The following is a 23,284-nucleotide window of genomic DNA, read 5'->3' on the forward strand; positions in this document are numbered from 1 at the left end:
ACACTTATGTTGAAAATGTCTGGGTCGACCACTATTGGTCACCAGTAAGTAGGTCGAAAGGGTCTCTAGGTCGACATGAGTTTTTCACTTTTTTTTTTCTTTAATTTTTTTTCACTTTTTGATACTTTACAATCCACGTAGGCTACAATTGGGAACGGTAACCTGTGCCGAGCGCAGCGGAGTGAGGCACCTTGCACAAAGCATGGCGAGCGCACACGGTGCACTAATTTGGGTTCCCGAACACACTACAGAGAAAACTACACCAAAATAATTAAAAACCCTCATGTCGACCTAGAGACCCCGTCGACCAACTTACTGTCGACCAATAGTGGTCGACCTAAACATTGTCGACCTAAGTGTGGTCAACCCTATGAGCCACACCTGTGGCACATTCAGTTCTCTAATTAGACATCTCCAGAATAAACAGACAAAATGATATTTATTTTGTATTCTACAAAGTTTTGTTTTTTTACTCCCACAGATTAAAAAATATATTTCCTACAAGTAACACAAAGAAAACATAAAAAGAACAATTCTATCACACCTGTCAATCATCATACAAAGGTCCTTACACTGTGACCCTCAGCCCCATTCCCTGACACACCCATGCACTGTTACAATGGATATCCACCACCATACTATGCCGGGCAATATAAGGTTTTGTGTACTGTCGCACACACATACAAACTGGGGCCAGCTGTGCCGTGAGCCGTACCGATATTCTAGAGCACAAAGCCAATCAGTTCACCAGGATCTGGTGATGTCACAAAGTCCTAAATCATTAGTGAATGGATAGGCCGCACTCTTGTAAATAGCGGTTCACCCCATATAATAGCTGCCTTCATGTGTAAGGTCAGATCTGAGCCAGTAGTCCCCATCTCCTAAATATAAAAGGTACATGACACAGCTTCTCCATTCCTGGATCTTAATGGTGGGTAGACAAAGCTACCAATAACATCAGTCTGTACACCTGGCTTGGGGACCAGGCAATCCTCCATTGTAAGCTGTTCCTCCTAGTCCAGGCTCCTGATCACGTACTCTGACATAGGCTGAGCAGCGGTGGGAAATATGGTGCCGCAAGTCGATGTTACATGGGGTAGTCATGTACAAAGGTCAGTAAACCTGCTTCCCCTACCTGAGACCACTGATGCTGCAACCTGACCACAAGGGGCAGATCCTGGGGATAGCTCTGTAGTTAAATAATGGGAGACATACCAACAATACACACAGTGTGACAGACCATTGCTCAGGCCAGGGGGGCGTGGAGATGTTCATTCCCGGGTGGTGTCGCTAGGACATTGCTCAGTGTTGCGGACTCGCAGAAGACAACAATACTTCTCTGGTGCTAAAAATGCCACAAATTGAATCCACATTGGTTCCCATAGATGTTCCTTACTAACTACTCCTGAGGAACGACGACGTACGGCTGGTGGGGGATGCACTTTTGTCGCTCATTGCAGTTGTAGATCCAGCGTGGACGGACAAAAGACAGACTGGTGTTGTCATTGAGAGCCTGGCAGGGAGAGAAACACAAGGAAGGGAAATGAATACAGCAAAGGCACTGTACAATATTACAGACAAGGACCTACATTGGTCCTCGGGACTCACCTCCTCAAAGCTGTCGTCCCATTCCTGAGCCGTGATCACATACTGCACCTTCTCATTCATGTACTCCTCCAACTCCCTGCAGAGAAAGGTACTCGCTAAGTATCAATACTCCCTGCTAGACAGGACTGCGTGCACCTGCGCCATCTACAATCTCTGTCTAGAACACACGGATCTCAGCATGGATGTATAATTGCAGGACCACTACTCCTAAATGTAAGGAGCTACTAATAACATTCAAAAAATCTTAACAACTTGGTGGTAGAGAGACAGTAGTAGCTGCAGGGTGAAGCAGCACAGAGGGTTTATTCCCCACATACTGCTAAATCCTTTTCTCTGATGCTGTAGCAGAAGCCAGTGGTGTCACTATGGGGATGCGGGCTACTCCAGCGGGTGACCCCAAAATTGCTGGCACCTCCTCGGTGACATGACCAAGGTTCTGCACTGTAACATTACGTGCAGCACTCGGCTCCTGTAACAATGAAGGAGCCGGCAGTGCAGCCAGGCAACGTCCGGGGGCAGTCTGGACGCAAGGCAGAGCCCCATTCCCACGAGGCCATGCCTCTTTTTGCCGAACTCGCACCAGGTGTCACAGGGCATAGTGTCACACTCTCCAGGGGACTGGACCAAAATAAACTACCGTAAACTTCTCTATGGTTCCCTCCCAGCTCACCATTAGTTCTCCAAGGAGACAATCCAAAAAAGGATTAAGACAAAAACAAGAATAAAAAAGCAGCAGCTGCAGAGGATGGAGACCCAACATTACAGGGTCCAGTGATCCACACTCACAGATAAAACACAATGGCTAATATGGGGCAACATCACTTTGGGATCTAAAGCTCCGATATCCTGCAGCTTGTGTCTTAAAAAAAAAAAAGGGGGGGGCGCTCTTACTTATAGGGGTTTTCTAGTTTAAAAATGGTAACCCCCTCACACACCTTATCTGAAAATATGTCCTCTGACAAAAACCAAGTTATAGGTGTGTGAATACTGCATTAGAAAATTAGCAATATGGATGTTAGACTTGAACGAGTACAAACGTAGAAAAAAAAATGGGCTCAGCACAGAGGTGAGAAACCCTGCGCTTTAAAGGGGTTTATAAGCTACAAACACTGCACCTGCTCTTGGGAAATTGAAGAGATTTACTCCAATTCAGAAAACTTTCTATATTATGGAGTTAAGAGGTGGTTTTATTTTTTATTAAAAACTGGCAATAACATTGCTTTTCATGTAAATCTGCTTCTGTGAATCTCATATATACTGTAGCATCATTTTGCAACTACCGGTTAAATAGAATGAAAGCCATGCAATTTAATTATTGTCCTGTTTATTCATCTTCTTTTACGATTAATGTGGATTATACGGATGCAGTGTAGTTACCAGTAACAACCACACCTGTATTGGTCTAATCTTATAGCAAACCTATTGCATATTAGTATGAAGATCATATTGTACCTATTGCATATTAGTATGAAGATCATATTGTACCCGTTACCTCTTCACTTTATTTTATTCAGCCTATCAATTCACTAGGAACAAGTCGGCGAGGCAGATATTTTACAAGGTGTAAATTAAAATTTGAAAAAAAAACCTGATCCGATTTATCAAAGTATAGCAAGCAAATGGTTCATTAACCACTTAACTGGCACGCAGTCAGCAGGTTTTTAGCAGACATGGCCCTTCCACGTCCCCCTGGGCTTGTAAGGAGGAAACCCATTCTGCACGTCCCTGTCACACCCCCAACCCATTCAGTCCCCCCTGCACTACTGCAAGACGGTCATTTGGGAGGGAGATAAGTGGGTCAATGACCCAGGGATGTTATTGCTCCATATTACAGGCGGGAGGGCTCTATTGTTTCTACTGAAAATGGTAAGATTTGAATATCGTGACTGTGTTGTCTATTTACTAAGCCTTGGATGGAGATAAAGTGGACGGAGATAAAGTACCAGCCAATCAGCTCCTATTGTCATTTTTCAAACCCAGCCTGTGACATGGCAGTTAGGAACTGATTGGCTGCTACTTTGTCTCTCTCCTCCATCTAAGGATTAGTAAATAGACCCCGTGTGATAAATAATTCTCTTTAAGGGGAAAATATCCCTTTTCTTTCCAAAAGCCATGAAGGTTCAAAAAGGGTTGAGATTGCCTAAAGGATAAAAAAAAAGGGGCAGACTAGATGGGCCAAGTGGTTCTTATCTGCCGTTAAATTCTATGTTTCTATTACCACTAGGTGGTGGGGCAAATGCCAGTGGGGTTCTACTGCCCCTAAGGGATCTGTTAACACTAGGAGGAGGGAGGTACAATTACAAAAGTGGCCGATGGGGGGGGGGGGGGGGGGGGGGGTGTAGGGATACAAGACACCCCCAGGAATATAGAGGATTGTTTTTTTCAATAAAATCTTTAAAAACATTTAAAAAAAATTCTAACAATAGTAATAAAAAATGGGATTTTAATACCCACCGGTAAATCCATTTCTCGTAGTCCATAAGGGATATTGGGGAGACTTAGTACGATGGGGTAGACGGGGTCCAAAGGAGCCGGTGCACTTTAAATTTCTTCAACTGGGTGTGCTGACTCCTCCCCTCTATGCCTCCTCGTACAGTCAGTTAGTTATAGGTAAAAACGTGCCCAAAGGACATATATGAGAGAAGGAACATAACAGGAAAGGTGATGACATTTACACACCAGCACACCACAACCATACAACAACCAGCAACGGCTGGTAACAACAACAACAACAACAACAGCAACAGCTGAACAGGTAACCATAGAACAAGAACCTGCAGAAAAGTCCACGCACTGAAGCGGGTTCCCAATATCCCTTATGGACTACGAGAAAAGGATTTACTGGTAGGTATTAAAATCCTATTTTCTCTAGTATCCATAAGGGATATTGGGGGAAACTAGTACGATGGGGATGTGCCAAAGCTTCCAGAACGTGCCGGATCGTGTGGAGATTGCTGCAGCACCGCCTGCCCAAACTGGGTATCTTCTTTAGCCAAACTTGTAGAACTTCACAAAAGTGTTCTTCCCCGACCAAGTAGCAGCTCGGCATAGTTGCAAAGCAGAGACTTCACGGGCAGCTGCACAGGAAGAGCCCACTGATCTAGTAGAGTGGGCCTTTAGAGACTTAGGAACAGGTAAGGCTGCTTTGAAGCAGGGCAAGCCTTTTACTGCGCATCATACAGCACGAATAAGGAATCCGTCTTTCTGATCCGAGCTGTACGCTTGGCATAGATTTTCAAGACACGCACAGCATCCAAAGCCTCCGGAGGAGCAGAAGCGTCAGAACTGGACGGAACCACAATTGGCTGATTCAAGTGAAACGCGGAGACAATGAAACGCGGAGACAACCTTTGGCAGGAACTGCTGTCTAGTCCGGAGCTCAGCTCTGACCTCGTAAAAGACCAAATATGAACTTTTACACGATAAGGCCCCAAAGTCCGAAACACATTGAGCAGAAGCTAGGGCCAGTAACATCACAGTCTTCCACGTGAGGTACTTGCCTTCTACAGTCATCAAAGGTTCAAACCAGGAGGACTGTAGAAATTGCAACACTACATCCAGATCCCAGGGTGCCGTAGGCGGCACAAAGGGAGGTTGTATGTGGAGTACCCCTTGCAAGAAGGTCTGAACTTCTAGCAACACTGCCAATTTTTTCTGAAAGAAAATGGAAAGAGCTGAAATCTGGACCTTAATGGAACCCAGACGGAAGCCCTTATCCACACCCGCCTGCAGAAAACGTCCCAAGTGAAACTCTGCAGGCGGATACGTGCGTTCCTCGTACCAAGAGACATATCTCCTCCAGATATGATAATAGTGTTTTGACGTCACAGGTTTCCTGGCCTGAACCATGGTTGCAATAACCTTCTTGGAAAGGCCCTTGTGAGCTAGGATGTTCCGGCTCAACCTCCATGCCGTCAAACGAAGACGCCGTAAGTCAGGGTAGACGAACGGTCCTTGTTGAAGAAGGATCACTTCTGAGTGGTAGAGGCCAAGGGTCTTGGATGGAGATGTCCAGAAGATCCGCGTACCACGCCCTATGAGGCCAATCCGGGGCAATTAAAATTGCCTGGACATCTTGATTCCTGATTCGCTTGAGCACTCTTGGGAGCAATGGGATTGGAGGAAACAGGTAGACTAGCCGGTACGGCCTAGGCGACGTCAGTGCGTCCACTGCCCTCGCCTGAGGATCCTTGGTCCGTGAGCAATACCAGGGAAGCTTCTTGTCAAGACGAGAAGCCATCATGTCTATTTGTGGGCAACCCCACCAGTCGATGATCTGCTGGAATACCAGATGGTGGAGCCCCCACTCCCCCGAGTGGAGATCGTGACGACTCGGGAAGTCTGCCTCCCAGTTGTCCACACCCGGAATGAAGATTGCCCACAGTGCTCTTGCACTTCTTTCCGCCCAGAGGAGTATTTTGTACACCTCTCGCATGCAGGCTCTGCTTTTTGTTCCTCCTTGTCGATTGATGTACGCCACCGCTGTGGCTTTGTCCGACTGTACTTGGATCGCATGATCCTTGAGCAGAGGAGAGGCCTGAAGCAGACCATTGTAGATCGCCCAAAGTTCCAGAATGTTGATTGGAAGGAGACTTTCGTGGGCTGACCACCTGCCCTGGAACTGTGCCCCTTGGGTGACAGCTCCCCATCCTCTCAGACTCGCATCCGTCGTGAGGAGGGTCCAAACCTGAATCCCGAAACTCCGGCCTTCCAGGAGACTGGAGGACTGTAGCCACCACAGGAGGAAAATCCTGGCCTGCGGTGACAGCAGAACCATCGGTGCATCTGTAGATGTGAGCTGGACCACTTGCTCAGGAGATCCAACTGGAACGTTCTGGCATGGAACCTCCCGTATTGGATTGCCTCGTATGAGGCAACCATCTTTCCTAACAATCTTATGCAAAGATGTACAGATACTCGAGTAGGACGGAGCACCATGCGGACCATCTCCTGAAGTGTTTTTGCCTTGTCCTCTGGTAGAAACACCTTCTGGGCCACAGTATCCAGCAACATCTCCAGGAACAGGAGCCTCTGAGTCGATATGGAGCAGCAAAAGCTCCCTGGATCTTGCCTTTATCAGAAGGTCATCCAGGTAAGGGACAATATTGACCCCCTGGATCCGGAGTTGAAGCATCATCTCCGCCATCACCTTTGTGAATACCCTCGGGGCTGTTGACAGGCCGAAGGGCAGTGCCTGGAATGAAGTGGTCATCCAGCAAGGCAAACCGCAGGTACGCCTGATAGGTGGCCAAATAGGAATATGGAGATAGGCATCCTTGATATCCAAGGAGACCATAAATTCCTGTTCTTCCAGGCCTGCAATCACTGCTCGCAGGGATTCCATTTTGAACTTGAACACCCTCAAATAAAGATTCAAGGATTACAATTTCAGAATGGATCTGACCGTACCGCCCGGCTTCGGCACCACAAACAGGTTTGAGTAAAACCCATTGCCACATTGCGGCAGTGGTATTGGAACAATGACGTGGGACTGGACCAATTTTTGGATAGCCTGTTGCAACGTAACCTGCATAACCTCCAAAACTGGTAAGCCCGATTTGAAAAAATCGTTGAGGGGGAGTACTGTAGAACTCCAGCTGGTAGCCTTGAGACACATGATCTCTGACCCAGGCATCTTGGCAGGAAGCCTCCCAGACGCGGCTGAAACGACGCAGTCGAGCTCCCACCTCGAGATCCCCTCGGGATGGGTGGGCTCCGTCATGCTGAGGCCTTAGTGGAAGCCAAACCGGTGGACTGTTCCTGAGAACTGGTGCTTGCCGGTTTTCTGGACTTACCGCTGGTGCCTCTAGCTGCATTGGAGACACCTCTGGCCTTAGATCGAAACCTGTGAGACCGAAAGGACTGGAGAGACGTCTTGCCGGTGGGGCTCCATTGGGGAGAAACGTGGATTTTCCAGCCGTGACCTTGGAAATCCACGTATCCAACTCGACCCCAAATAGCCATTCCCCATAGAAGGGAAGGGATTCTACACTACGTTTGTATTCTGCGTCCGCAATCCACTGACGCAACCACAGGGCCCTGTGTGCTGACACTGCCATGTCAGAAGTGCGAGCATTAATGTTCCCCATCATCTTAAGCGAATCACAGAGGACGCGGTTAGTGTCCTGAATGTGCTTAAGGAGGGATACCATAGTAACTAAGGGCATATTTCCCGCAAGGCCCCCTTGAATTTGAACGGCCCAAGAATGAATAGCATGGGTCAGCCAGCAACTCGATGACCGGTCTTTGTGAAAGGCCTGCTGCAGTGTATACAGACATTAGGGTAGTCTCTATTTTCCGATTCCCGGGATCCTTCATGGTAAAGCGCCCAGGGCAGGAAGCAACACCTTCTTAGACAGGCGAGAGACAAGACATCCACACCTGGGGGTTCCTCCCAAAATTTTCTACCTTCAGGAGCAAATGGGAAAGTGCGCAAAAACTTTTTGGACACTTGGTATTTTTTGACTGGATTTTTCTAGGCCAGTTTGAATAAGTCATCTAACTCAGGAGAATCAGGGAAAGTGACATTAGGCTTGTTTTGTACAAAGAAAAACGACTGCTGTGAGGCAGTGTCCTCTAGAGGGAGCTTCAGCACATCCCTTATAGCCAAAATGAGGGGTTCAATACAGAGTAGAATCGGGATCCCCATTAACTGGATCCTGGTCATCCCCATCATCTGGGATATCAGCATCTGTATCAGAGAGCAGTGCAGGTAAACCACGCTTCTGGGGACCTGCATGAGAAAAGAGGGGGCTGTGCATCAGCTTGTTGCAGTAGCTGAGTTTTCTGCACATTAGCAGTGAGCTGGGATGACATATCTGACATCATAGACTTAAGAGACCCTAACCAGTGGGGTTCTGTACCCTCTCCACCAACCTCTTCACTAAGTTGGGAAGATTGACTGCATTGTTCACAGGCAATAGTGTCATTTGATAATGGAGAAAATTGTGTGTGACATACATTGCACAGCTTGTGTTTATCCATAGTCACAGTAAGCACAATAACATATACATACACACACAGACAGTTAATGCAAGCCTGTCCTACTGTTTAACTGATTAACGCCAGCACACCCGGAGCTGCACAGCCCCAGTGAGACTGTCAGCTCTGTATATAACAGTAAACACTAATAAATGCAGTCCTAAATAGGCTCAGAATAGTGTACACAAGCGGCTCTCCCCCTATAGCTACACCCTGTGCCAGTTTCCAGCGTGTCTGTGAGGCAGGAAGCGCTGAGTGTGTGCTGTTATGGCTGCAGTAAGCAGAGGAAAGCGCCAAAACGTCACTGGTCCCGCTCTGAGGAAGCTCCGCCCCTCCAATGGCGCCGAAGCTATACATCTTATTGATACTGGCAAAGTCTCCAATAAGCTTTAAAACCTCACACGAGTGCTTAGTTAAGCAAGTAGTGCCAGTGTTCACACAGGGGATTTTAGCAGGACCCCCCAGGGAGGGTCCTGTACGCCGCGCCTGTGGTCATCCGCACTTGGAACCATTTTGTACTCACTACCGTTGTTACCAGTGTTATGGGTGTGCTGCATCTGTGACAGCCAAGCCGCAATGCCCCGCTGAACAAACAACCCCTCAGGACGGTGGTCCTGCAGCGGGGAAGTGGCTCTGCACCCCGTAAGGCCGGTGACCGTCACCCCCCCCCCCCTCCCCCCCCCCCTCCCCCCAACTCCCATGGTGCAGGTATGCTGTTGCCCAGACAGCATACCGAAAATTATAAAAGTTTTAAATGAAATTGAAGAAAACTCTCTGTAGCTGCAGAGTGTGCATCCCGAAGGCACTTTTTTCTAAAACTGCCTGTGGGAGGAGCCAGCACACCCAGTTGAACAGCTTTAGACCCCTTCTATACCCGACTCCTTTGGACCCCGTCTATACCCATCGTACTAGTTTCCCCCAATATCCCTTATGGATGCTAGAGAAAAGCCTGGTGATTTTGGGGAGGAGAACAATTAGCTAGTTAAGTGGTTAAAGCAGAGTTTCCTAACTTTGCCACATTAAGTAACCACCTACCCGTTAAAAGCGGTGATGTATCGCTGCAACAGCCGGCGCTCAGCAACAGGAAATTCTCCGTACAGGAAGAAGCGTTTGCCAATAAACAAATCTGTGTGTGGAGCAAAAAGAGTTTGTTAATGTAATGTAAAAAATTATCTAGATTTCTTTTTCTGTTCTTTAATTATATTTTGATTTAGCAAAATAAACAGACAATTTAGGTATTTGTTTTATTGATTTTGGCTGTTATATGGGGCAGATGTGTTAAGCATGGAGAAGTGATAAATCAGTGATAAGTGGAAGGTGATAACGCACCAGCCAATCAGCTCCTGTCAATTTACATATTGGAGCCGATTGGCTGGTGCGTTATCACCTTGCACTTATCACTGCTTTATCACTTTTCCAGGCTTAATACATCTGACCCCTTCTGCTATTAAGTGCCAAGACAGCCATCTACCATTTGTGTCAATGTGATAATCCACGTGCCACTGAGAAGCCTAAGGAATAAGTAGTAATAGAACAGTGTCCCAGCACTACCCACGCATTCCACATACCTGGAAGCTCAGGAATGGGCAGGTCGAGCTCAGGCTCCTCCTCCACATCTGTGTTCTCATCAGTTGAGCCGGCATAGGGATCGGCTGCAGGAGGGGACCGGTGCTCCCTCTTCATCTGCTTCTTTTCCTCCATCCTGAGTGCGAGGAGACAGTTCAAACCTCAGTGAAGACCGCCTCCATTTTTAGACCATTATTCAGACAGGATGCACGCCTGGAAACCGGACCTTGTTCATAACCAATATATCTAATGGCTAATGAGGGTCCGTTACATAAATATGCACTTTGTTCACTATTGGCCAAATTCACTAAAAGGAGTTACTGTTTTTAATATGTTAAAATGACTGATAAGGGGAAATTTCTCAGATCATAACACCTGTGAAAATTAATTCAATGGGCGGGATTCAATTCTTTTCACCCCTTTCTACACCCGTTCTGTTTCTGCCCTCGGGACATGGTATCATTATTTCAGCTTGATGCCCTTGTAGTAGCAAGTCACCCAACCTTTACACGGCTAAACCTAATTACTATGGGCGCGACATGCATGATAACGGGGATCATTTTAGACAGGAGATTGGGCGTGATATATAATTTGAATTCCACCCAATGAATTTAAAGAATTTTAAATGCTTTACAATATGAAGATGCCATACGATATACGTAGTTATGGTAGACTTACAGTCGATAACTCTATTTCTCCTAAGTCCACAGTATCCACAGGATAAACATTGGGATATGAGGTAGCGTCAGCGGTTTGGCACCAACGATCAAAGCTTTCGGCCTCCCAGAATGCAATGGGCCAGTCCTCTATATCCCCGCCTCCTGGCTCAGGCAGTTCAGTTGTTTTCCAAAGCTCAAGGCAGGAGCATCATAGAGAGCCCTAATCAGGCGAGAACAACACACATGCACACCCTTCCGTACAAGAAGGAAGAGGTTAGTATGTGAAAGGATCCTCAAATCAGGTGCGTCAGGGTGGGATCCCTGTGGATACTGTGGACTTTGGACAAACAGCGTTATCGATGGTAAGTATACCATAACTACGCTTTTCTCCTGCAGGGTCCACAGGTTATCCACAAGATAAACATTGGGATGTCCCAAAGCAAATTTAGTGGTGGGGACACTCCTGATTGGACAGGACAATTCTTCGCCCGAATTCATCGCCCTGAGAGGCAAAGGTATCCAAGGCATAATGTTTAATGAATGTGTTAATGGAAGACCATGTGGCTGCCTTACATATCTGTTCATCTGAAGCACCACGTTGTGCTGCCCATGACGGACCTACCTTACGAGTAAGCAGCGACATTAGCCGGAATAGGAAGCTCAGCTTGAGAATATGCTTCTGAAATAGTCATCCGAAACCACCTCGCCAGTGTCTGCTTGTTAGCAGGCCAACCTTTGTGAAATCCGTAGAGAACGAAGAGAGTGTCTGTCTTTCTGATGGCACTGGTACGATCCACGTAGAACCTTAAGGCAAGGACTACGTCCACTGATGCATCTTCCGCAGAAAGGTCCGGCCCTTGGAAAGCCGAAACTACAATTTATTATCTTAAGGTGGAATTTAGACACCACCATAGGAAGATAATCAGATTTGGTTCTGAGAACCACTCTATCTGGATAGAAAAATAAAAAAAAGAGGGCGACAAAATAATGCGCCTAAATCTGAAACTCTTCTAGCTGAAGCAATAGCCAGTAGACAGAGAACTTTAGCTGTCAGCCATTTCAGATCCACTTGCTTCAGTGGATAAAATGGGGCAACTTGAAGCGCCTTTAGGACTAAACTTAAATCCCAAGGCACTGTAGGAGGAACAAAAGGAGGTTGGATGTGAAGCATTCACTGGAAAAAAAGTGTGAACATCCTGTAGGTTTGCAATTTTCTTTTGGAACCATACAGTCAATGCTGACACCTGCACTGTCAAGGAAGCCACCTGTAGGCCTTTGTCCATTCCTGCCTGAAGGAATGCTAAGACTCTGGAAACTCTGAAAGACCTAGTCAAATTTCTGGTCACTGCACCACTGAATATAGGCTTACCATATTCAGTGATAAATGCGAGCCGAGGGTGGTTTCCTTGCTCCGAGCATTGTTTGAATTAACTGTTGTGAGAATCCTCTTGCTTTCAAAATGGAAGTCTCAAGAGCCTCGCTGTCAAAGACAGTCGATCCAGGTGCTTGTAATAGCTAGGACAATGAGACAGTAGATCTGGACGTTGAGGGAGTAGGAATGGAGCATCCATCGACAGCCTCTGCAGATCTTTGTACCAATGTCTTCTGGGTCAAGCCAGAGCTATTAGTATCACGGCGCCCTTTCCTTGTTTTACCTTTCACATCACCCTGGCAACAGGGCGATCAGTGGAAATATATAGGCCAGACGAAAGTCCCATCTTACTGACATGGCATCCACAAAGGTCGCTTTGAGATCCTTTGTTCTTGACCCGTATGCGAGAACTTTGTTGTTCTGACGGGACGCCATGAGATCCATCTCCGGTAACCCCCACTTGTCTACCAGAGTCTGGAAGACCTCAGGGTTTAAAGCCCATTTGTTTGCATGAATGGCGTGTCGACTGAGAAAATCCGCTTCCCAGTTTAGGACTCCCGGAATGAACACTGCGGACAAGGCTGGATGATGAAGTTCTGCCCACCTTAACGTGTGGCTTACCTCCTTCATTGCTTTTTGGCTGCGAGTTCCTCCCTGATGAATGAGGTACGCTACTACCGTTGCATTGTCAGAGCGAATTTGAACTAGTTTCCCCTGGAGGATGTCCTTTGCCTGAATGAGTGCCATATATATGACCCGAAGTTCCAATATATTTATTGGCAGGCAACTTTCTTCCTTGGTCCACTGCCCTTGGAAGCAACTTCTTCCTGACACTGCTTCCCAACCCTGAAGATAGGGAAATTCTGACAACAGATGCCAATCTGATATCCAAAAGGGTCTCCCTTTCTCCAGATGGGATGTCTGTAGCCACCAGACTAATGACCTCCTTACTTCCAGAGGAAGGACCATAATTTTCCTTTTTTTTCTGTCTGATGTAACCCATTCCATTTGGAAAGGATCAGACATTGTAGAGGCCTCGAGTGGAATTAAGCATACTGTCGAATGTCGATACCAAAGATCCCATTACATGTATTGCTGCGTGAATGGATACCATCTGACTGTAGCAGCTCCTGGATCCTCGACTGAATTTTGGATATTTTGTTCAGAGGTAAAATTACTCTCTGAAGACCCGAATCCAACATAGCCTCCAAATGAGTCATCCATTGAGATGGAACCAGGGACAACTTTGCCCAATTTATGAGCCAACAGTCTCTCTGTAAACAAGCTATTGTCTGTTGCAGATGACACTGAAGCAATTCCTGAGATTGTGCCAGGATTAATAAATCGTCGAGGTATGGAAAAATCCTTATCCCCTGCTGACGGAGATAAGCCACCGTTACCACCATAATTTTGGTGAACACTGTGGGAGCTGTGGCCAGTCTAAATGGTAGGGCCTGAAACTGAAAATGTTGCTGGAGGATAGCAAACCTGAGATAGCACTGATGGGACAGTGCTATAGGAACATGTAGGTAAGCATCCTGGATATTCAGGGATACCATAAAATCCTCCGGCTCCATGGCCAAAATAATGGAACGTAAAGTCTGCATATGAAAACGAGGCACCCAAATGTACTTGTTCAGCATCTTGAGATTGCGTATAGGCAGGAACGACCCATTTGGCTTCTGGACTAAAAACAAGTTGGAATAAAAACCTTGTCCTCATTACGCAGGAGGGACTGGAATTATTACTCCTGACTGAAGCAACGTCTGAACTGCCTCTTGCAAAGCTCTGGCCTTCGTTTCCACTGAAGACGGGCTGGTACAAAAAAATCTCTGAGGAGGGTGTTTCTTGAAGGAAAACGCATAACTGTGAGATACCGCTTCTTGCACCAAGGCATCTGTGGTGGACTGCTACCAGATCTGTTCAAAATGAAGAAGTCGGCCTCCCACCCTGGGATCCTCCAGGTGGAGGCCCGCACCATCAGGCTGATGGCTTATCTTCTGGCTTGGAAGCCGGCCCTCTGGTAGCCCAATGCTTTTTAGTCTTACCAGACTTGTCAGATTGAGACTGTTTGCTATACCCCTTTCCTTTTCCTCGAGTCCGATAGGGCCGAAAAGCTGGAAATCTAGGCTTGGATTTGTGTGTGGAAGGATTCTTACTGTTTAATTCTTTACCAAAAAGAATATCTCCAGTAAAAGGCAAAGACTCCAGAACCTTCTTGGATTCTGAGTCAGCTTTCCATGTACGTAGCTAAACCGCTCTGCGAGCTGCTACTGCTGAGGCGGATGCTAGAGAAGCATTTGTACACATATCCAAGGCTGCTTCTTCCATAAAAATAGCCGCCTGATTAATATGTGCAATATGAGATTTTTGCTCTCTAAATGCCAATGGAAGATCCTCCTCCAATGCATCAGCCCAGGCTGCCTTTGCTTTTGCCATCCAGGTTGAAGCCATGGCTGGTCTTCCGAATGCCCCGATTTTAAAAAAAACATCTACTTTCCTATCCGTGACATCATTTAATGCTATTGAAGGCAGAGGTAATGTAGATTTTCGCACCAATCGAATGACATGCATATCTACTTTGGGAGCCACCTCCCTTTTTAAACAGTTCCCAGCTGGAAGAGGATATTGGGAATTCCATTTCTTTGGAATTCTAAAGTTCTTACTGGGTGTTACCCAAGCCTCTCATAATTTCCGTCAGCTGTTCTGACCCAGGAAATTTAGTCCTGACTGTTTTGGGACGTTTAAACACAGGTGCCGTAGATTTTTAACAAAGGCTCTGCTGCTTCCTCTAAGGATAGAATGGCTTTCATAGCACTAATTAGCTCAGGTATGTCCACTGAGCTGAGACCTTCATCCTCGTCTCTGTATGCAGACCCAGAGTGTGATGAGTCCCCATCTGACACATGTGTAGACTGTAAAGATGTTGTTTCATGTCCACCAGCCTTTTAGACTGTTTTTGTTGAAAGGCTGCAGATTCCTGGACTGGATGTGATAAACCCCAAGGGGAATGTTGCATGTACGGGATAATAGGGTAACCTATCCCTGGTACAGGAGCTGGCATTATCCGCTCAGCTATACTGGATAATGTCTGAGCAAACGTAACCCATGGGGGTTCAACTTGAACCTGTGCCTGCCTTATTCAGGTGGCTTTGGTGAAAGCTAAATCAATTTGCACATAATCCATTTTGAACCAGATCCTGAGAGGTTAACCCAGCTTTGCAAGACAAACATTAAATGAGAATTGGTGCAGCTGTGGAGAGTGTATCCTCTTCACCCGTGCTTCTCTTAGACATGATAAACAAATCACACACCTGTACAGTGTTAACTACACGATTTGTGACTGAAATCACTTTAAAACTCGTTAAAGTGACATACAATCCGATCCCTCCCTGCTTTGCACCAGCATTGAGGATCGGAATACACAGAAACTGACAGCAAAAGTAAAGTCAGCAATCACACTAGCAATCAGTCACAGGTTATACATTAGTATCATAAGCAATATGAGCACATATTCACCTACAGATATATTTCAAGAATGTAGGAGAAACATATTACTGCGTTACCTTATATAGGACTTTTAAACATCGCACAGCGAAAGAAACAGCAGCAATAGTTTACAGACTCATATGCATCAGGCACTTATCCAACTACTCATACCCAATGGTAGGTAGAGACTTAGTGCTTTATCACCCGGCTCAGGAGAGTGGGATACAGGGAGACTTCACCCCGCTTCCAGGATCGATCAATACGTTAGTGAAAGCTGAGTGGATCCAGACGCTAATAGTGTACACAAACGCCCAATGAACACAGACTCCCAAGTGAACACCGACGCACCAGTCACACAGCTGCGACTGTGTCCTTTTTAGATACACAGCGTCAAATCAGTTCATGGCAGAAAACTCGGAGGAGACTGGTCATAAACCGGGAGGGGGGGGGGGGGGGGGGCGACCAGGGGAGCATCTTACTCTCCACTGCTGACATCAACACCAGGGATCGCGGCCTCACACTAATCTCTGGAGCCTATGATCCCTGAGGCCTAGCACTGGTGCACCCGAGGTGGCAGCCGCGTCAGCTACTATTCGGTAGCTGCACATATATAAAAAATAAGAATTTACTCACCGGTAATTCTATTTCTCGTAGTCCGTAGTGGATGCTGGGAACTCCGTAAGGACCATGGGGAATAGCGGGCTCCGAAGGAGGCTGGGCACTCTAGAAAGATTTATGACTACCTGGTGTGACTACCTGGTGTGCACTGGCTCCTCCCACTATGACCCTCCTCCAAGCCTCAGTTAGGACACTGTGCCCGGACGAGCTGACATAATAAGGAAGGATTTTGAATCCCGGGTAAGACTCATACCAGCCACACCAATTACACTGTACAACTCGTGATACTATATCCAGTTTGACAGTATGAAAAACAACTGAGCCTCTCAACAGATGGCTCAACAATAACCCTTTAGTTAACAATAACTATTTACAAGTATTGCAGACAATCCGCACTTGGGATGGGCGCCCAGCATCCACTACGGACTACGAGAAATAGAATTACCGGGTGAGTAAATTCTTATTTTCTCTGACGTCCTAGTGGATGCTGGGAACTCCGTAAGGACCATGGGGACTATACCAAAGCTCCCAAACGGGCGGGAGAGTGCGGATGACTCTGCAGCACCGAATGAGAGAACTCTAGGTCCTCCTCAGCCAGGGTATCAAATTTGTAGAATTTTGCAAACGTGTTTGCCCCTGACCAAGTAGCTGCTCGGCAAAGTTGTAAAGCCGAGACCCCTCGGGCAGCCGCCCAAGATGAGCCCACTTTCCTTGTGGAATGGGCATTTACAGATTTTGGCTGTGGCAGGCCTGCCACAGAATGTGCAAGCTGAATTGTACTACAAATCCAGCGAGCAATAGTCTGCTTAGAAGCAGGAGCACCCAGCTTGTTGGGTGCATACAGGATAAACAGCGAGTCAGATTTTCTGACTCCAGCCGTCCTGGAAACATATATTTTCAGGGCCCGGACAACGTCTAGCAACTTGGAGTCCTCCAAATCCTTAGTAGCCGCAGGCACCACAATAGGCTGGTTCAGGTGAAACGCTGACACCACCTTAGGTAGAAACTGGGGACGAGTCCTCAATTCTGTCCTATCCATATGGAAAATCAGATAAGGGCTTTTACATGATAAAGCCGCCAATTCTGACACTCGCCTGGCTGAAGCCAAGGCCAATAACATGACCACTTTCCACGTGAGATATTTTAGATCCACGGTTTTTAGTGGCTCAAACCAATGTGATTTTAAGAAACTCAACACCACGTTGAGATCCCAAGGTGCCACAGGGGGCACAAACGGGGGCTGAATATGCAGCACTCCTTTCACAAATGTCTGAACTTCAGGTACTGAAGCTAGTTCTTTTTGAAAGAAAATCGACAGACGAGATCTGTACTTTAATGGAGCCTAGTTTTAGGCCCATATTCACTCCTGCTTGCAGGAAATGCAGAAATCGACCCAGCTGAAATTCCTCTGTTGGGGCCTTTTTTGCCTCGCACCATGCAACATATTTCCGCCATATGCCATGTAACATCTTTCCTGGCTTTAATAAGCGTAGGAATGACTTCTTCCGGAATACCCTTTTCCTTCAGGATCTGGCGTTCAACCGCCATGCCGTCAAACGCAGCCGCGGTAAGTCTTGGAACAGACAGGGCCCCTGCTGTAGCAGGTCCTGTCTGATCGGTAGAGGCCACGGGTCCTCTGAGAGCATCTCTTGAAGTTCCGGGTACCACGCTCGTCTTGGCCAATCCGGAACCACGAGAATTGTGTTTACTCCTCGCTTTCTTATTATTCTCAATACCTTTGGTATGAGAGGCAGAGGAGGGAACACATAAACCGACTGGTACACCCACGGTGTCACTAGAGCGTCCACAGCTATCGCCTGAGGGTCCCTTGACCTGGCGCAATATCTTTTTAACTTTTTGTTGAGGCGGGACGCCATCATGTCCACCTGTGGTTTTTCCCAACGGTTTACCAGCATCTGGAAAACTTCTGGATGAAGTCCCCACTCTCCCGGGTGGAGGTCGTGTCTGCTGAGGAAGTCTGCTTCCCAGTTGTCCACTCCCGGAATGAACACTGCTGACAGTGCTAGTACATGATTCTCCGCCCATCGGAGAATTCTTGTGGCTTCTGCAATCGCCATCCTGCTTCTTGTGCCTCCCTGTCGATTTACATGGGCGACTGCCGTGATGTTGTCTGACTGGATCAGCACCGGCTGGTGTAGGAGCAGGGATTTTGCTTGACTTAGGGCATTGTAGATGGCCCTTAGTTCCAGAATATTTATGTGAAGGGAAGTCTCCTGACTCGACCATAGTCCTTGGAAGTTTCTTCCCTGTGTGACTGCCCCCCAGCCTCGAAGGCTGGCATCCGTGGTCACCAGGACCCAGTCCTGTATGCCGAACCTGCGGCCCTCTAGAAGATGGGCACTCTGCAGCCACCACAGTAGAGACACCCTGGTTCTTGGAGACAGGGTTATTAAGCGATGCATCTGAAGATGCGATCCGGACCACTGGTCCAACAGGTCCCACTGAAAGATTCTGGCATGGAACCTGCCGAAGGGAATTGCTTCGTAAGAAGCTACCATCTTTCCCAGGACCCGCGTGCAGCGATGCACCGATACCTGTTTTGGTTTCAGGAGGTCTCTGACTAGAGATGACAACTCCCTGGCTTTCTCCTCCGGGAGAAACACTTTTTTTTTTTCTGGACTGTATCCAGAATCATACCCAGGAACAGTAGCCGTGTCGTTGGAACCAGCTGTGACTTTGGGATATTCAGAATCCAGCCGTGCTGGTGCAGCACGTCCTGAGATAGTGCTACTCCCACCAACAACTGTTCCTTGGACCTCGCCTTTATTAGGAGATCGTCCAAGTACGGGATAATTAAAACTCCCTTTTTTCGAAGGAGTATCATCATTTCCGCCATAACCTTGGTAAATACCCTCGGTGCCGTGGACAGTCCAAACGGCAGCGTCTGGAATTGGTAATGGCAATCCTGTACCACAAATCTGAGGTACTCCTGGTGAGGACGGTAAATGGGGACATGCAAGTAAGCATCCTTGATGTCCAGGGATACCATGTAATCCCCCTCGTCCAGGCTTGCAATAACCGCCCTGAGCGATTCCATCTTGAACTTGAATTTTTTTATGTATGTGTTCAAGGATTTCAAATTTAAAATGGGTCTCACCGAACCGTCCGGTTTCGGTACCACAAATAGTGTGGAATAGTAACCCCGGCCTTGTTGAAGTAGGGGTACCTTGATTATCACCTGCTGGGAATACAGCTTGTGAATTGCCGCTAGCACCGCCTCCCTGTCTGAGGGAGCAATCGGCAAGGCTGATTTTAGGAACCGGTGGGGAGCAGACGCCTCGAATTCCAGTTTGTACCCCTGAGATACTATTTGAAGGATCCAGGGATCCACCTGTGAGCGAGCCCACTGATCGCTGAAATTCTTGAGGCGGCCCCCCACCGTACCTGGCTCCGCCTGTGGAGCCCCACCGTCATGCGGCGGACTTGGAAGAAGAAGCGGGGGAGGACTTTTGCTCCTGGGAACCTGCTGTTTGTTGCAGCCTTTTTCCCCTACCTCTGGACAGAACGGACCCGCCTTTTCCACACCTGTTTTTCTGGGTCCGAAAGGACTGAACCTGATAAAACGGCGCCTTCTTAGGCTGTGAGGGGACATGGGGTAAAAATGCTGACTTCCCAGACGTTGCTGTGGAAACTAGGTCCGAGAGACCATCCCCAAATAATTCCTCACCCTTATATGGCAAAACTTCCATGTGCCTTTTAGAATCTGCATCTCCCGTCCACTGGCGAGTCCATAAGCCTCTCCTAGCAGAAATGGACAATGCACTTACTTTAGATGCCAGTCGGCAGATTTCCCTCTGTGCATCTCTCATATATAAGACTGAGGGCGGGATGTATTAACATACATCGCCGCCCCTCGCCGGTTACCGCAGCGATGTTGATCGCATATGTACTAACATATGCGATCAACATCGCGATGCGGTGACGGAGGCCCCCCGCGATACCTGTTAGGTGGTCTGCGGGGGGTCTCCGTCACCTCCCCGGGGTCCCCACACTGGCTAGATGCCGGGAAGCAGCAGCAGGCTGTCCCCGGCACCTCCTCCTCCCCCCTGCAGCCGGAAGGACGTCCGGCTACGTTGCTAGGGGGAGGAGGACACTACCTTCCGGGTCCAGGGCAGCCTGGAGGAAGGTAAGCCAGGGGGAAGGGGGGTCGGCGTCTGCGGCGGGGGTCGACGGTGTCGGCGGGTTGCGGCGGTCGGCGAAAAGAAGCCCATAGGCTTCTATAGGGTTTCGCCATCCAGAGATGGCGAAACCCTGGACGCCGAAAACGCTGCGGTAGGGTCTTAGTAAATATGAAAATGCGGTAAAACCCCCGTTTTCGGGGGTTTTACCGCATTTTTGCTTTAGTACATCCCGCCCTGAGTCTTTGATATGGTCTATGGTTAGCAGGATCGTGTCTCTGTCTAATGTGTCAATATTTTCTGACAGTTTATCTGACCAATACACAAGGTGGGAAGCTGCTCAATCAGATTGTAATGTCACTCAGGTGCTAAAAGGGGAGGGGTAATTCTGTGTAGGAAAAAAAAAAAAAAAAAAAAAAAAATATTGATTATTATATAGTAATATTCACTCGGTGTGCATTAGGGAACACAGTTTTTTTTTTTTTTTTTTCCTACACAGAATTACCCCTCCCCTTTTAGCACCTGAGTGACATTACAATCTGATTGAGCAGCTTCCCACCTTGTGTATTGTATGTAGAGAGGCACAAATGGGTCAGCATTAGGAGGGATTGCTGACTCTAGTAGTGCCATAGGGGAAGTCAGGGGTATCCCCAGGTAAGCTGGCTCTCAGATGCTGTAGGTGCCATTACCATGTGGCCTTACACTGGGAATTTAACCCAGATATATATATATATGTAATTATTTATGGGGTGGGTGTGGGGTGCAGTGGCCCCTGTGTCGGTATGGGTGGGCTGCTGCAGGTCGGCACACCCTAACACTTTATTAACACTTATTATTTTTCCTATCACTGTGTATATATTATTTTAATCACACCACTTACATAGCACTTCTGTGCTTCTTATTAACCCCTATTAATTTTCACCTGTGTGCTGACCTGGGGTGGCCGACCTGTGCCGACATTGTGGGGTCCTGCGCCCCAGGCCCATACCTAGTATTAGGGACCCCCAGTGACGGAGAAGCCTTGTCGATCGGCCTGGGGGCTTAACCCTATATCTGCAGATATACGCAACTACGATCTCCGTATTATCTGATTATTATATAGTAATATTATTCACTCGGTGTGCATTAGGGAACACAGTTTTTTTTTTTTTTTTTTTTTCCTACAGTTTATCTGACCATGCAGCGGCAGCACTGCACATCCATGCTGACGCAATAGCTGGCCTAAGTATAATGCCTGAGTGTGTATATACAGACTTCAGGATCGCCTCCTGCTTTCTATCAGCAGGTTCCTTGAGGGCGGCCGTATCCGGAGATGGTAGTGCCACCTTTTTAGACAAACGTGTGAGCGCTTTATCCACCCTAGGAGGTGTTTCCCAACGTGACCTATCCTCTGGCGGGAAAGGGAACGCCATTAGTACCTTCTTAGGAATTACCAATTTTTTATCAGGGAAAGCCCACGCTTCTTCACACACTTCATTTAATTCATCTGATGGGGGAAAAACTACAGGTAGTTTTTTCTCCCCAAACATAATACCCTTTTTAGTGGTACCTGTATTTATATCAGAAATGTGTAACACCTCTTTCATTGCCTCAATCATGCAGTGAATGGCCTTAGTGGGCATCAGGTTAGACTCATCGTCGTCGACACTGGTGTCAGTATCAGTGTCGACATCTGGGTCTGCGGTCTGAGGTAGCGGGCGTTTTAGAGCCCCTGATGACCTGTGCGACGCCTGGACAGGCACGAGCTGAGAAGTCGGCTGTCCCACATTTGGCATGTCGTCAAATTTCTTATGTAAGGAGTCTATACGTGCACTCATTTCTTTCCATAAGCTCAACCACTCAGGTGTCTGCCCCGCAGGGGGTGACATCCCTTCTAAAGGCATCTGCTCCGTCTCCACATCATTATCCTCATCAAACATGTCGACACAGCCGTACCGACACACCGCACACACACAGGGAATGCTCCAAGAGAGGACATGACCCACAAAAGCCCTTTGGGGGGACAGAGTGAGAGTATGCCAGCACACACCAGAGCGCTATATAATGCAGGGACTAACTGAGTTATGTCCCCTATAGCTGCTTTTTCTATATAATTGTATACTGCGCCTAAATTTAGTGCCCCCCCTCTTTTTTTTACCCTTTTCTGTAGTGTAGACTGCAGGGGAGAGCCAGGGAGCTTCCTTCCAGCGGATCTGTGAAGGAGAAATGGCGCCAGTGTGCTGAGGGAGATAGCTCCGCCCCTTTTCCGCGGACTATTCTCCCGCTTTTTCCTATATTCTGGCAGGGGTATTTTCCACATATATAGCCTCTGGGGCTATATATTGTGGTATTTTTGCCAGCCAAGGTGTTATTATTGCTTCTCAGGGCGCCCCCCCCCAGCGCCCTGCACCCTCAGTGACCGGAGTGTGAAGTGTGTGTGAGGAGCAATGGCGCACAGCTGCAGTGCTGTGCGCTACCTTGTTGAAGACTGATGTCTTCTGCCGCCGATTTTCCGGACCTCTTCTTGCTTCTGGCTCTGTAAGGAGGACGGCGGCGCGGCTCCGGGACCGAACACCAAGGCTGGGCCTGCGGTCGATCCCTCTGGAGCTAATGGTGTCCAGTAGCCTAAGAAGCCCAAGCTGGCTGCAAGCAGGCAGGTTCGCTTCTTCTCCCCTTAGTCCCTCGCTGCAGTGAGCCTGTTGCCAGCAGGTCTCACTGAAAATAAAAAACCTAATTTCTATCTTTCTTTCTAAAGGCTCAGGAGAGCCCCTAGTGTGCATCCAACCTCGGCCGGGCACAAAATCTAACTGAGGCTTGGAGGAGGGTCATAGTGGGAGGAGCCAGTGCACACCAGGTAGTCATAAATCTTTCTA

General features: G+C 47.7%; 1 protein-coding gene across 2 annotated transcripts in view; it reads right to left on the reverse strand.

Moving 5' to 3' along the window:
• Positions 1–422: 422 nt before the first annotated feature.
• Positions 423–23,284, reverse strand: part of XRCC1 (X-ray repair cross complementing 1) — a 61,605-nt gene continuing 38,743 nt past the window's right edge. For both annotated transcript variants that reach the window (XM_063942480.1, XM_063942481.1), the window contains exons 15-18: positions 10,158–10,291; positions 9,625–9,715; positions 1,609–1,684; positions 423–1,513 (exon numbers count right to left, since the gene is read on the reverse strand). In XM_063942480.1, the coding sequence (XP_063798550.1) occupies positions 1,400–1,513; positions 1,609–1,684; positions 9,625–9,715; positions 10,158–10,291 (415 nt within the window). In that variant the 3' untranslated portion in view covers positions 423–1,399. The remainder of the gene's footprint in view (positions 1,514–1,608; positions 1,685–9,624; positions 9,716–10,157; positions 10,292–23,284) is intronic.

The sequence above is a fragment of the Pseudophryne corroboree genome, chromosome 10 (genome assembly GCF_028390025.1).
Source record: "Pseudophryne corroboree isolate aPseCor3 chromosome 10, aPseCor3.hap2, whole genome shotgun sequence".
Classification (NCBI taxonomy): Eukaryota; Metazoa; Chordata; class Amphibia; order Anura; family Myobatrachidae; genus Pseudophryne; species Pseudophryne corroboree.